The sequence below is a fragment of the Mastomys coucha genome, unplaced genomic scaffold (genome assembly GCF_008632895.1).
Source record: "Mastomys coucha isolate ucsf_1 unplaced genomic scaffold, UCSF_Mcou_1 pScaffold5, whole genome shotgun sequence".
NCBI lineage: Eukaryota > Metazoa > Chordata > Mammalia > Rodentia > Muridae > Mastomys > Mastomys coucha.
Genome location: NW_022196911.1, coordinates 25,569,304 through 25,581,803, shown reverse-complemented (window position 1 = coordinate 25,581,803; position 12,500 = coordinate 25,569,304). Strand labels below are relative to the sequence as shown.

Here is a 12,500-nt window from a genome sequence, read left to right as displayed (position 1 = left end):
CCTTGGCTGTCCTGGAACTCACTCTGTAGACCAGGCCGCCTCAAACTCAGAAATCCACCTGCCTCTGCCTTCCAAGTGCTGGGATTAAAGATGTGCGACACCACCACCCGGCTTCAGTTACTAATTATTGGAAAGTTTGGAGGGAAAGTGAGGTCTTTTAGTTTTCAGGTTACTCCACTAAGTGGGGACGGAAGGCTGAGAAGGACACTGTGGCATTTGAGGTGGCTTTGCCTCTGGATGCCCCACCAGGATTAGGTGGTTTGAGTCATCTCAGCATGAGGATCCAGTGGCTCTGACCCAGCCTTGGGCCTGTGTTTTGAAGCCCTCTTACCTGCCCACTGCTCGCCCACTGTGGTATCCACAGCATGGCTTGAATCTGGAAGCATCTAAAAGGAGCTATGGCCTGGTTGTGTTCAGCATCCTGTTCCTAGAGATGAGTGGGATGTCCTGCTGGGAGGCCATAAAGATATGGTCTTGTAGCGCTGGCATATGCTTTCTCAGTGTTCCCCCTCTGGAGATAGGACCGTAAGAAGGAAGCCCAAGTCTGATTCTCCCCCCCACCCCCGCCCCCCACCAAGGCGAAGACTGAGAGCAGTTCTCTTCCCCCCATGTGGTTCAGGCCTGGCTTAAGGCCAGTCTGTAGCTCTGTACAGCATCCCCACCCACACATTCCCAGGCCATGAGAAGCTTCACTCCCAGATGCCTGGGCCAGGACTCATTTGTTCTTGGGGCATCCGGAGAGGCTGAACCATCTGTCCACACCTAATTCCTAGATGAGGAAACTGAGTTAGAAGAGACCAGCTTATTAGTGTTTTCATGGATAGAGCCAGCCCCTGGGGATCTGGGGTGGGGGCAGGGTGCTAGGACTCCACACTCAGGCAACCTGAGCTATAGGCAGAGATAAAACGCAGCCATCTCCCACCTGGTCAGCTGCTTTCCCTTCTTGCTGTACACAGACTGTCGGCATTTGTCAGGAATGTAGACTGCTCCACACCCTGTTGCCCCAGCACACCTCACCATGCTCTCCCTGGTTCCACTACAACCCTCAGAGACCTGAACAAAGGGTGGCTCTTCATGCTATCTCTTTCCCCAGGACCTGAGTCTTGAGCCTACAATGGTGCTGAACTGACTGCACATTTGTGGCAACAGCCACAGCTGTCTCCATCCAGGTTTTTCCCTAGGGTGTCAGGGGTGAGGCACACAGAGAGCTCCAGAGTGAGGGTCAAGTGGCATATAGGTCACGGGGATGCCAGCCGATATGAACAAGTCTCCTGTGAGTGACTCCTGGTCCACACTTCCCATTAGGAAGTGTAACAGCCTGGTGCTGGGCACCTGGGATTGGAAACTCCAGTTCAGCTAGGGCTTCTCATAGCAGGGTGCCAGGGACTTTCCTGGGAACCTTATTTCCTAGAAACACCCCCAGTGTCCAGATTGTTAAGGGGCTCACGATGGCCTTATGGGGGTCAGAGTGACAGGAGAGCCTATGCTAACTTAGACATCAGTAGTTACTCACATCCAAAGTGCATTGTGGGTAGGGTGAATATTCATCTCCAGCAGTGCCTCTTGGCACCTCTGGCCCAGCTAGCCAAAGGTCAGGACAGCCCAGGTTCTGAGAACTGTCAGAAGAAGAGCCAGACACTCTCTGCCCACCATGGGTGTTCCTCCCTGCTCCACCAAGGGGAGTGGCAAGGACTCACCTCCCCACTGCCCCTCACTTCCTGTGTAACCCTAGCTGGCCTCAAGATATCTCTGTTCTTAAGGCAGAACCAGGTGGCCCCTGTGTTAACAACCCATCCCTGGTTTTTGATCCCACCCACCCTCACCCACCCAGGCCTGACCTTTTCAAGGAATGTGGTCTGACTTCATTTCCTATCACTCAGGATAAGCCCTAGACTGGGCTGGGGGGGGGGGGAGGCTATGCATGCGGCTGTAGAGACAGAAGCGCCAGGCAAAGAAGCAGAGAGAGGCTGTGATTATTTTAACTGTGACCCTTCACTTGCCAAGCTGGAGGGAGCTGGAGGGAGCTGGAGGGAGAACATCCATTTCACCTCATACTCCATGCCGAGGAGCTGGTGGTGTGCTCAGAGCCTCCTGGGGAATAAGGGACAATGTTGCCTGGCCATAAGGGAAAGCCAGAGTCAGCTTTCTCCATGGCTAGGTCCTATCTTAGAGTCCTAGACAGGACCAGCAAGGCCTAGCATACAGGTAGTGCTCAGCAGGTGTGTGGGGGATAAGTGAGCAGGAGATGCTGATCACAGATGATAAGGGGTAGGCAGTGGATGCTGACTGATTGATGCTGATCATAGATGATAAGGGGTGGGGTGCATCTGAATGACTTCTCCTATGTTCCTCCAGCCCTAGGACCCCATACCACAGTGCTGATGGAACCATTGTGGATTTTTCTTTTTCACACTGGGATGTGTTTTTTTGTCTGAGATGAATGGGCACCAGAATCTTGAATTCTATGTAACTGTGGGACAGTGGCTCCCATCTACGTCTCTTAGGATATGAGTGTGAAAGATCCCAGGGCCTGACGCTGCCTGTAGAGGCTAGGCTCTTAAGGAGCTCCCACAAGGGATGATAGACAGGTCTTGTTTCACATAAGGCTAGCTTGGGCTGCAGAGTCTCCTGGGCTGGGGGGAGACAACTGAGACATGTTTCTTGCCTGGGTTCACCTACCCTATACATCATCTCCTGGTCCACAGCCTGCTCTACCTGCTCTGGGGCTTCTGAGTGTGGGAGCCTCTTAACTTGTGAGGACTGGGGCTCCCCAGACAATCCCCACTGCTGGGCTGTCCAGGAAACTCATATATGGGGACACGAGAAGCCCATATTCTGAGCAATGAGGGGCCAAGAGAGGCCAGAGGCAAAGTCAACTAGAATACAGTGCCACACATGTTCAGGAGGACAATTCTCAAAGGAACAGCTAGCTCCGCACCACCCTGTCCACAGAGCCCCTGAATCCCACCCCAGAGGGGACACTGGATTGTCTGGTACCCATTTATTCATCTGCTACTCTGATCATGCCAGAACTTGAAAACTCTCATAGAAGACATGTCATTATTGGTGGCCCAGCATAATTCCCAGCCTGAACCTCTCAGTGCCCCTCTTACAAACAGGGAGCCAGTAGCAACCTGAGCAGGCACCTGCCCTCCCCTGTGAGGATGGAGGGTGAGCTCAGCTGTCCACTGGGCTCCATAGCAGAGGGGCCTCGATGACTCAGACTCATTGGCCCTCCCAATAGGAGGGCTGGTTCTCCTAGGGGCGGGCCTGGCAAGAGGTCAGTGTGCGAGCCTGCCTGGTGGACATTACTGCAGGTGCCCCAGAAGTTGGACAGGTGCTTTCACAGGCCCCAAAGACCCCACGTTGTCTCTAAACAGTGGTGTGGGTTGAGGGGTGGGACAGGTGGGGACCTCAGAGTCATTGATATCCACAGACCATGGCCTTGCCAATAGCTCAACTCTTGCTGGGGTCCTGTGGAAGTCCTATCTGCAGCCGAAGCTTCCTGCTGCTTCTCCTTAGTCTTGGTGAGTACCGGGTGAGCTGATTTCTAGGTAGAGGTAAGGGAACCCAGGGTTTTCGTGAGTTGGGACTTTGGATGAGGTTCTGTCTGTCCTTTGCTTTCTCCGTGGGCCATCACTAGGTGGCCTGCATTTCAGGAGAACAGTGAAAGGCCTGGAAAGTGGGGACACTCCTAGTGGGGACGATCCCTGGCCTACAGAGCATAGGCTATATGACCCAATGGGGTGAAGGGGCCTTAGCTCTCTCTACACCCAGTGGGCTATGCAGAGGGCTGGGACCAGAGAGCAGCCCAGTTTTGCCCGGGTCTCTCTTAGCTTTGCACCCTCTGGCTCACAGGGTGGATGCCACTTCTGCAAACCCAGACTACAAGAACGAGCCAGGTGAGGTCCTCTGGGGGAAACAGGATTTTCTATTCTAGTCTTGGGGCTGCAGGGCGATGTTTTCTGCACTTTACACATGAATACATACCATCCCTTAGTGTCAGTTTTCAAAGAGAGCTGTGGGCAAAGTGTTGCTGAGCCCAGAGAGTTGCAGAACCCTGGCTGTAGCTGGACCCTGGAAGGAGCTGAATTGGGAGGCAGTGGAGCCCTTGGGAGTTAAGTCCTGGGCCCCTGAAGTAGCCAGACTCAGGCAGCACCTGGACCTTGAAACAGCTGAAACCAAGCTCTTAGCTAAAGAAGCACCTATCTGCTTGGGAAATGTCAGTCAGATCTTGTCTCCCTAGGAGGCCGCACTCCTCCATGCTGTGAATGGCACTGCTGACTTTGCCAGGTGGGTTCAGCAGCTTTGGGAGCACTCAGGAGCCCGTGTGGGCTGAGGGAACAAGTGCCAGACATCCAGGTTCCCAAACTGTCTGTTTCTTGACTGATCTCTCTACCCACTCCCTCCCGACCTGGTTGGCTCAGAGTTAGGAGAAGGACTGTGTCCCAGGGCACAAGTACCTTTTCCTCCAGGCTGTCACTGTCCCAACGGGGGCCATGAGAACCCCAGAGTTCTGAAGGGAGGGTGTGCTGGGCAGAGAAGCACTTCCAGAGGGACAGTGTTGGGTTCAGACTCCCAGCCCTGTCCCCAGTCTCCCCACAGGCCTCTTCCTTGGCCTCACATGTGGTGAGGTATCTGGCCTAAGCACAAAACATGCCAAGGGGCTGGCTATGGCTGTGAGACAGAGGAACGTCACGCTCCGGGTGCATCAGGTCAGTCCCCCACTGTGGTCCCCACTTATGGTCCTTGGATGGTATGAGGGAGATACACGGTGGCTAGGAGATTGGTAACTAGTGTCTAGAATACCACTGCTCACTTCGATACCAACTCAGGGTCTGGTCCTGGCTGGTGGCTCCCCTCAGAGCTCCTCTTGCTGCCTAAGCTGACCACCAGGTGTGTGTATCTGCTGGGGCTCAGCTCTCTGGGCATCTGAATGCCTTTCTTCTGGGCCTGTTATCCCTCCTTAAGTCTGAACTGACCTTGCTGTCCCTCTCCTGGAGATCTTGCATTGTCTTTCAAGGCTCTGTCTTCAAGATATGGTGGTATGACTCAGGATGGGGAGAGGAAGGCCAGTGTGACTTAGCCTATATGGATTCAAGATCAAGACAGACCTGTCCCTGGCTCTTGAGGAAGTGGGATTCATTCCACAGTCTGTGAACAGAGCCAGAATCCTGTGAACAGCCTGTGGCATGTAGGGTGGAATGGAATTAGGGTGCCCCAGGCCATCCTCGAGAGCTATGCACCAGAACATTCTGAGCTGCATGTCCTGGTCTCCCGGCAGCTCCGCTGTCTGGCACGTCGCCTTCCTAAACACCTCACCAACGAGGAACTGGATGCTCTCCCACGGGACCTGCTGCTCTTCCTCAAGTAGGCCTCAAGCTGGGACTTGGTTTCACCCTGCCTTTGTCTAGCCTTGAACTACAATGTGCAGTGACTGGGTGGCTTTGTCAGGGAGGCACTTAGTGAATGTGGTGTGTGTATGTGTGTGTGTCTGTGTGTTTGTCTAAGTCTCACAGTGTCTGTATGTCTGTGTCTGTGTCTATGTCTGTGTGTCTGTGTCTACATCTGTGTGTCTATGTGTTTGTTTATGTGTGTGTTTGTGTCTGTGTGTCTGTGTGACTGTGTGTCTGGACACTTACACAGTAATCAGCATATTCCCCTCTCCATAGCCCAGCCATGTTTCCAGGCCAGGCTTGTGCCTACTTCTTCTCCCTCATCTCTAAAGCCGATGTAGATGTACTCCCACGGAGATCTCTGGAGCGTCAGAGGCTGCTGATGGAGGCTCTGAAATGCCAGGTCTGGAATGGTACCATGGACTAGAGGTTGAGACAGAGCACAGAGGGGGCTCGGTTGTTCCCCTGAGGCACTGACAGTGCTGTGTGTGCAGGGCGTCTATGGATTTCAAGTGAGTGAGGCAGATGTGCGAGCTCTCGGAGGCCTGGCCTGTGACCTGCCGGGGAAATTCGTGGCCAAATCTTCCGAAGTCCTCCTTCCCTGGCTGGCAGGATGCCGAGGATCCCTGGACCCAGGCCAGGAAAAGGCAGTCAGGGAGGTTCTGAGGAGTGGAAGAGCCCCCTATGGGTGAGTAGGAATGGCTTAGCCTATAGGCAGCTACATGTGAGCCTATCCATAGGCACACTGGGTGCCCTAGGGCCAGGTCTTGCCTGCCGTATTTTATTAGGTCTTGTTCCCTGGGAGGTTGTACTCCTGACTTCTCAGCAGAAGGCATTGTCTGTCCTAGTACCTGTCTCCTGATGTCTACCTGGGGCCACATTCTTGGTCTCTGAGCCATGTCCTTGTTTCTGGACAGCCCCCCACCGAAGTGGTCAGTTTCCACCCTGGACGCTCTGCAGGGCTTGCTGGCAGTGTTGGATGAGTCCATTGTCCTCAGCACCCCCAAGGTAAGGTCCTGCTACCCGCCCTGGCTTTGGGGCTGCTGGGTCTTGAGACTCAACCCACCACGCTCCATCCTCAGGATGTCATAGCTGAATGGCTACAACGCATCTCCAGAGACCCTTCCGGGCTGGGGCCTAAGCTGACTGTTCCACATCCAAGGTTCCGGCGGGACACAGAACGTGAGCCCAGAGCTATGTCTATTGGGTAGCAGACTGAGATAGGACAGTAGGGATAAGGGGTCTAGCACTGTAGAGTTTCATTTGCTCCTACCAGTGGTCCATCCTCTCTCCTCAGCTTGGTCAGGGTGGATAGGATTGCCCCATTTTGTCCATGGGTAAACTGAGGCCATGGTGTCATGGCAGGTGTGGGAGGAGGGAGAGTTGAGAGGAGCCTCTGACGCTTGCCTACCCCTGTAGAGAAAGCCTGCCCTCCAGGGAAGGAGCCCGACATGGTAGATGAAAACCTCATCTTCTACCAGAATTGGGAGCTGGAGGCATGTGTGGATGGTCCCATGCTAGCCAGCCAAATGGACCTTGTGAATGGGATACCTTTCACCTACGAGCAGCTCAACATCTTCAAGCACAAACTGGATAAGGTGATTCTTAATGGCCTCCGACGTGCCTGCTGTATCTAGGCCTACAGCTCCAGGAGTTACTCAGGCCCTCATGGTGCCTTCTCCCATAGACCTACCCACAAGGCTATCCTGAGTCCCTGATCCAGCAGCTGGGTCACTTCTTCAGATATGTTACCCCTGAGGACATCCACCAGTGGAATGTGACCTCACCGGACACAGTGAAAACTCTGCTCAAAGTCAGCAAAGGACAAAAGATGGATGCTCAGGTAACATCTACCTCATGGGGCATGTGGCCTGGTAGCCAATGTATCTTTCCTTGTCCCACAGTGCTCAGTGGCTTCTTCCCACAGGTGATCGCCTTGGTCACCTGCTATCTTCGGGGAGGAGGCCAGCTGGATGAGGACATAGTAAAAGCCCTGGGTGACATCCCGTTAAGCTACCTATGTGACTTCAACCCCCAAGATCTGCACTCTATACCCTCCAGTGTTATGTGGTGAGTTCGGGTGTCCGCAGGGCTGAGTGGATATGCAGAGCTTCCTGGTCCCTGCCATGTCCTACAATGTCCCTCAGGCTGGTTGGGCCCCAAGACCTGGACAAGTGCAGCCAGAGGCATCTGGGTATCCTCTATCAGAAAGCCTGCTCAGCCTTCCAGAACGTGAGCAGGCTGGAATACTTCGAGAAAATCAGGACATTCCTGGGTGAGTCAAGGCACACAGGAGGGGTGGCCACTACAGGAATACTGAAGACCCCATAGTCATATGCCAAGTCCTACCCTCTCCCTGCCCCACCCTTGGGTGTAAGTGGGATCTGTTACTGATGACTTTGGCTCTCCGACCCCTTCTGACCCCAGTAGTCCAGATGGTTGCTGAGCATATAAGGGCTTGGGCTTGCCTAGGTAGAAGATCATCTCTGAGAAGTCGTGAGTGTGCTAGTCAAGAGTGGGACTGTGTTGTGCTGTGAGTTTCAAACTGAGGCCTCAACACCTGCAGGTGGGGCCTCCATGGAGGACCTGCGGGCCCTCAGCCAGCACAATGTGAGCATAGACATAGCCACTTTCAAGAGGCTGCCGGTGGATTCCCTGGTGGTAAGTGGAGGTGGGAACTCATTAGGGAGTGGCTCGAGACAGGCACTATAGAGTCTCCAGGCTTCCTGAGGAGAAGGGCTTGGGAGTTGGCGGGGTCCTTATGTGGAACGAAGGGCCTTTTGTCAGGCAGAGCCTCATGAGGGCCTCTTGTGGAGCAGGGGTATAGGAGGGACATAAGACAGGACTTCATGAGGAGAGGTTGGACCTTGTGTGTGGGGGGGAGTTTGGACAGGCTCTGCTGGAAGACGTATGGCTTCCTGAAGGGCCCTTTGTATATAGCGGTTCAAGTATTGTGGGGTGTGCTTTATTCCCAGTGGACCCTCCAACCTCTGGGGGCCTAGAGACCCTCATGGCTACCCCATGCTCTGACAGGGGCTGAGCGTGGCTGAGGTACAGAAACTTCTGGGGCCACACGTTGTGGACCTGAAGACCGAGGAGGATAAAAGCCCTGTCTGGGACTGGCTCTTCTGGCAGCAGCAGAAAGACCTAGACAGGCTGGGTTTGGGACTTCAGGGTGGCATTCCCAATGGCTACCTGGTCCTGGACGTCAATGTCCGAGGTGAGCTGGACTGCCCATGGACAGAGCTAGGGGGATGGGGTTGGGAATCTGAGTTGCCTCCTCTCTTTGCAGAGGCCTTCTCCAGTGGAGCCCCACTCCTCGGGCCAGGATTTGTATTTGCATGGATTCCAATTCTGCTCCCAGCTTTAAGTCCGAGCTGAGACCACTATCCCTAAGGCTCCTGGCTTAGGGGCTCTAATGGGGCCATCTTGACCAGGAGGGGGTGCCAGGGGTCATTGCCAAAGTTTGAGGACTCTTGAACTCAATAAACAGTGGCATGTGCCCCCTTGAGATGTCCTGTAGTGTTCCTAAGACAAGTCAAGAAAATGACTTTGGAGTTTCTTGTGATCATATAGATACAGTTCCTATATTCATCTCTCCCACTATCTTAGAAAGAGGAATGAAATATGGCTCCCCAGGCAGGTGCTAGCTATCTCTGGTGTGGTTGTTGACATCTCCAAGGGTAATGGCAATCCTGAGACTCCTGCTTAGAGGTGTGAGAGGCCACCACAGTCTAGGCCCTGTTCCCAACAAGGCTCTAGCAGAGACACGCTGTGCAATAGCCTTGCACTTTATTCAGATCCACCAGCGAGGGGAAGTGACATTCAAGTAACACCAGTCTGGGAATAGGCCAGAAGATCTGCACTCTGTCTCTTCCTACCAACTTGTCCTTTTGGTTGGGTAGAATGGGCTCAGATCCTGGGAGCTGAGGTATGTACCAGAGCCAGCCTCCTAGGATGGAGGACATAGCAGCAGGTCCCCTGAGGCCAGGGACATGTACTTCAGCCTAGGCAGGTGTCCTGTTCCATCTAGCAGTTCCATTTCTCCTGAATCTGACGTTCAGGAGTCTGACTGTCCCGGGTCAGTGCCATTGGCCCTAGTGTCCTGTGAGCAGTGGTCATTTGTCCTAAAGGTAACTGACATAGTAGCAGCCACAGAAGGCTGGAGGGCAGAGCCACAGCAAGTGACAGGTACCCCAGATGAACTGGAGGACTTCCTGCAGGTGGAAAAAGAAAGGGACTCATCAGTCCTGATTGGAAGATGCCCTCAGAGCCTGTCCCTTCTGTGCACCCTCCCTTTTGTGGTGGTGACAGCTAGGAGGGTCAGTGGCAGAGCCCATCCATGACTGCTTTTCTGGTCTCAGCCTGGTCCCTTTTTGTGGTTTGGGTTGGGGGGGCATTTGTTTTGTTTTTGCTCAAGTTGAGGATTGAATCTGGGCCCTTGCACTTGGCTAGGCAAATTTTTTTCCACTGTGTTATATCTACTGATGTGTGTGTGTGTGTGTGTGTGTGTATGTGTGTATGTGTATATGTACACACATATAATATATATTTGTATATATGTATGTATACATATATGTATGTAATTTTTAAAAAATTGCTTATTTATGTATATGAGTGTTCTATTTGCATGTATGCCTGTATGATAGAAGAGGGCATCAGATCTCATTACAGATGGTTGTGAGCCACCATGTGGTTGCTGGGAATTGAACTCATGACCTCTGGAAGAGCAGTCAGTATTCTTAACTATTGAGCTATCTTTCCAGCTCCTATATATACATTTTTGAGGCAGAGTGTCTCCAAGTTTCCCAGGTTAGTCTTAAACTTGCTCTGCTGCTCAGGCAGATCTTGAACTACTTGTTGTCCTCCTGCCTCAGCCCCCTGAAGAGCTGGGATTATGACCTTGGGCCGCCAGACTTGATCTTGGTTCGATAGCTTTTAAGGCAATTGTGTCACCATAGATAGTCTATTAGGCAATGACCTGTGACACATGATAGTTCCCATGAGGCAAATGAAAGGTAGGGACAGCCAGTGGTCTGCAAAGGATGGGAACAAGGGGTGTGGACCATACCTGAGGTGTGGGAAACACCATCACTCCCTGGCAGATCCAAGGAGTGTATCAAATTGGATGGTGGGTAGGCAGTATTGGGGGGCCCGTTGGTCGCATAGGCCTGTGTGGGACTGGTGTACAGGCCCATCTCAGACAGGTCTGACATGTTGTGGCTGTGCATCCACAGGATGACATTTGGGTGGTTGCGGGCCTTCCGAAGATCTCCCAGGTTCTGGCCCAGCAAATTTCTCACACTGTCCACACTCATGCTCTGCAAATGAAGCCAGGGGTTTGGGGAGGAGGTGCAAGGATCCATTGTAAGGTGCTACCCTCCCTTGTAAAGGACCCAGCTCAGTCAGTGCTGCTCCCAGGACTGAGCAGGATAAGGACTGGGTGGCAGAGGTCAAATGCTATCTGCACTCCCCTGGCTTTGGAACATGCATCTAAGACCTGGGGTTCCTAGCTTGGCCAATCCCACTCTGTCTGCCAATCTCACAATCCTCCTGCCTCTTTGTCTTGAGTGCTGGATTATTAATTATACACCACAATGCACTCAAGACAGAGAACCAGGATTATGAGGTCCAGATCAGCCTGGGTCACAGAGTAAGACCACATCTCAACAAAACGAAAGGAAACAAAATGAAACAAAAACAAAACGGAGGTAGCCCCTGGGCCCACCTTCAATGTCAGGGGGTTGAGGTTGGTGAACGTATCAATGTCCATGGAGATGTTGGCGTGGGCCAGGTATTGAAGTTCCTCCAAAGGGGCACCACCTAGAGGGAGTAGGTGAGAGCCAGGGAGGCAGAGGACTTGTTTGGGGGAGAGGGTGGCACACAGGATAAAGCTGGTGGTAATTAAGAGAAGCAGGGGGAGAGGAGGCACAGTGCAGTGCTCACCGAGGTAGGGGCGGATTAAGTAGTAGTATTCTCCCACGTTACTGGTGTTCCTAAAGACCTCATGAGCCTTGGCGAAGAGCACATCCTTCCGACTCTGAGGGCAGGGAGAGATGTCTGGAGCTCCAGCCAGCCTGGGAGTAGGATGAGGCAGATAGTAGGCTTGAAAGCCCCTGACGGGACCATGGAGTGTATCCTCCATCTGTTAAAGCACTGGTTTCTTCTTGCCCTCTGTATAGCTCTCCCAAATTTAAATCTACCAGGGACCTCAGAAAGTGGCTTTATGCTGGGCGGTGGTGGCACATGCCTTTAATCCCAGCACTTGGGAGGCAGAGGCAGACAGATTTCTGAGTTTGAGGCCAGCCTGGTCTACAGAGTGAGTTCCAGGACAGCCAGGGCTACACAGAGAAATCCTGTCTTGAAAAACCAAAACCAAAACAAAACAAAACAAAAAACAAAACAAAACAAAAAAAAAGAAAGTGGCTTTATTTGGAAATAATAAATTTCTTTGCAGATGAAATCAGAGTAGATGAAGTTCCTAGGCTAGCCCTGAATCCACTTCCTGGTGTCTGTATGACAGATAGGGGCTTAGATACAGACACACAGAAAAGAGCAAGGCAGACTTCCTGTGACGTTCAGAGGGGCCTGCGGATGTCCTGACTTTGCACTTCTGGCCTCTAGAAGTCCTAGAGAATATAGTTCTCATTTTCATCCACTCAGTTCAGGATGCTCCCTTTCTTCACTTTATGCTTTTTACATTTTTAAAAACATTATTTGGGTATGTGTGCACCACGGTACACGTGTGAGGTCAGTACTTGCTTTCACAGTGTGGGACCCAGAGATTGAACTCAGGCCGTGAGACTTGGTGGCAAACACCTTTACGATTTTGTGTGTGTGTGTGTGTGTGTGTATACACACACGTGCGGATGCGTGTGCAGGCACGTGTGTGTGCAGCCCAGCGTTTCACTTCAGGTGTCTTCCTTAGTAGCAATTATTATCTGGGACATTGGTCTAGGGTTCATTGTTTCAGCTTGACTGGCCGACCGCAAGCCCCTGGGATCCTCCTGTCCCTGTTTCCCAGTGCTGGCATTATAGGCGTGGTGATCATCTCCAGGTTTTGTTGGACGTTGGAGATCTGAATTCAGGTCCTTATGCATCGCC

General features: G+C 52.6%; 2 protein-coding genes across 4 annotated transcripts in view; one reads left to right on the top strand and one right to left on the bottom strand.

Moving 5' to 3' along the window:
• The first annotated feature begins 3,282 nt into the window (after window positions 1-3,282).
• Window positions 3,283-8,907, top strand: LOC116077383 (mesothelin). Of its 3 annotated transcripts, none has more exons than XM_031351893.1 (16): window positions 3,283-3,527; window positions 3,859-3,902; window positions 4,247-4,293; window positions 4,595-4,715; window positions 5,285-5,370; window positions 5,673-5,799; window positions 5,891-6,084; window positions 6,314-6,404; window positions 6,479-6,578; window positions 6,816-6,994; window positions 7,084-7,239; window positions 7,324-7,466; window positions 7,544-7,671; window positions 7,963-8,057; window positions 8,430-8,616; window positions 8,689-8,907. In XM_031351893.1, the coding sequence occupies exons 1-16, from the start codon at window positions 3,440-3,442 to the stop codon at window positions 8,775-8,777; spliced, it is 1,875 nt and encodes a 624-aa protein (XP_031207753.1). In that variant the 5' UTR covers window positions 3,283-3,439; the 3' UTR covers window positions 8,778-8,907. The 3 variants fall into 3 exon arrangements, with proteins under 3 accessions (XP_031207753.1, XP_031207751.1, XP_031207752.1); XM_031351891.1 differs by having other exon boundaries at window positions 3,293-3,337; window positions 3,437-3,527; window positions 7,084-7,466; window positions 8,689-8,792; XM_031351892.1 differs by having other exon boundaries at window positions 3,336-3,527; window positions 4,250-4,293; window positions 7,084-7,466; window positions 8,689-8,792.
• A 264-nt stretch (window positions 8,908-9,171) lies between these two features.
• Window positions 9,172-12,500, bottom strand: part of LOC116077782 (mesothelin-like protein) — a 12,132-nt gene continuing 8,803 nt past the window's right edge. The window contains exons 13-16 of the mRNA XM_031352566.1: window positions 11,343-11,473; window positions 11,125-11,219; window positions 10,468-10,717; window positions 9,172-9,613 (exon numbers count right to left, since the gene is read on the bottom strand). Of these exons, the coding sequence (XP_031208426.1) occupies window positions 9,426-9,613; window positions 10,468-10,717; window positions 11,125-11,219; window positions 11,343-11,473 (664 nt within the window). The 3' untranslated portion in view covers window positions 9,172-9,425. The remainder of the gene's footprint in view (window positions 9,614-10,467; window positions 10,718-11,124; window positions 11,220-11,342; window positions 11,474-12,500) is intronic.

Coding starts and splice junctions, on each gene's coding strand:
- LOC116077383 (XM_031351891.1), top strand. CDS start 3,440: ATGGCCTTGCCAATAGCTCAACTCTTGCTGGGGTCCTGTGGAAGTCCT. Junction 6,085..6,313: donor AGTGGAAGAGCCCCCTATGG/GTGAGTAGGAAT, acceptor GTTTCTGGACAG/CCCCCCACCGAAGTGGTCAG. Junction 7,467..7,543: donor ATACCCTCCAGTGTTATGTG/GTGAGTTCGGGT, acceptor AATGTCCCTCAG/GCTGGTTGGGCCCCAAGACC.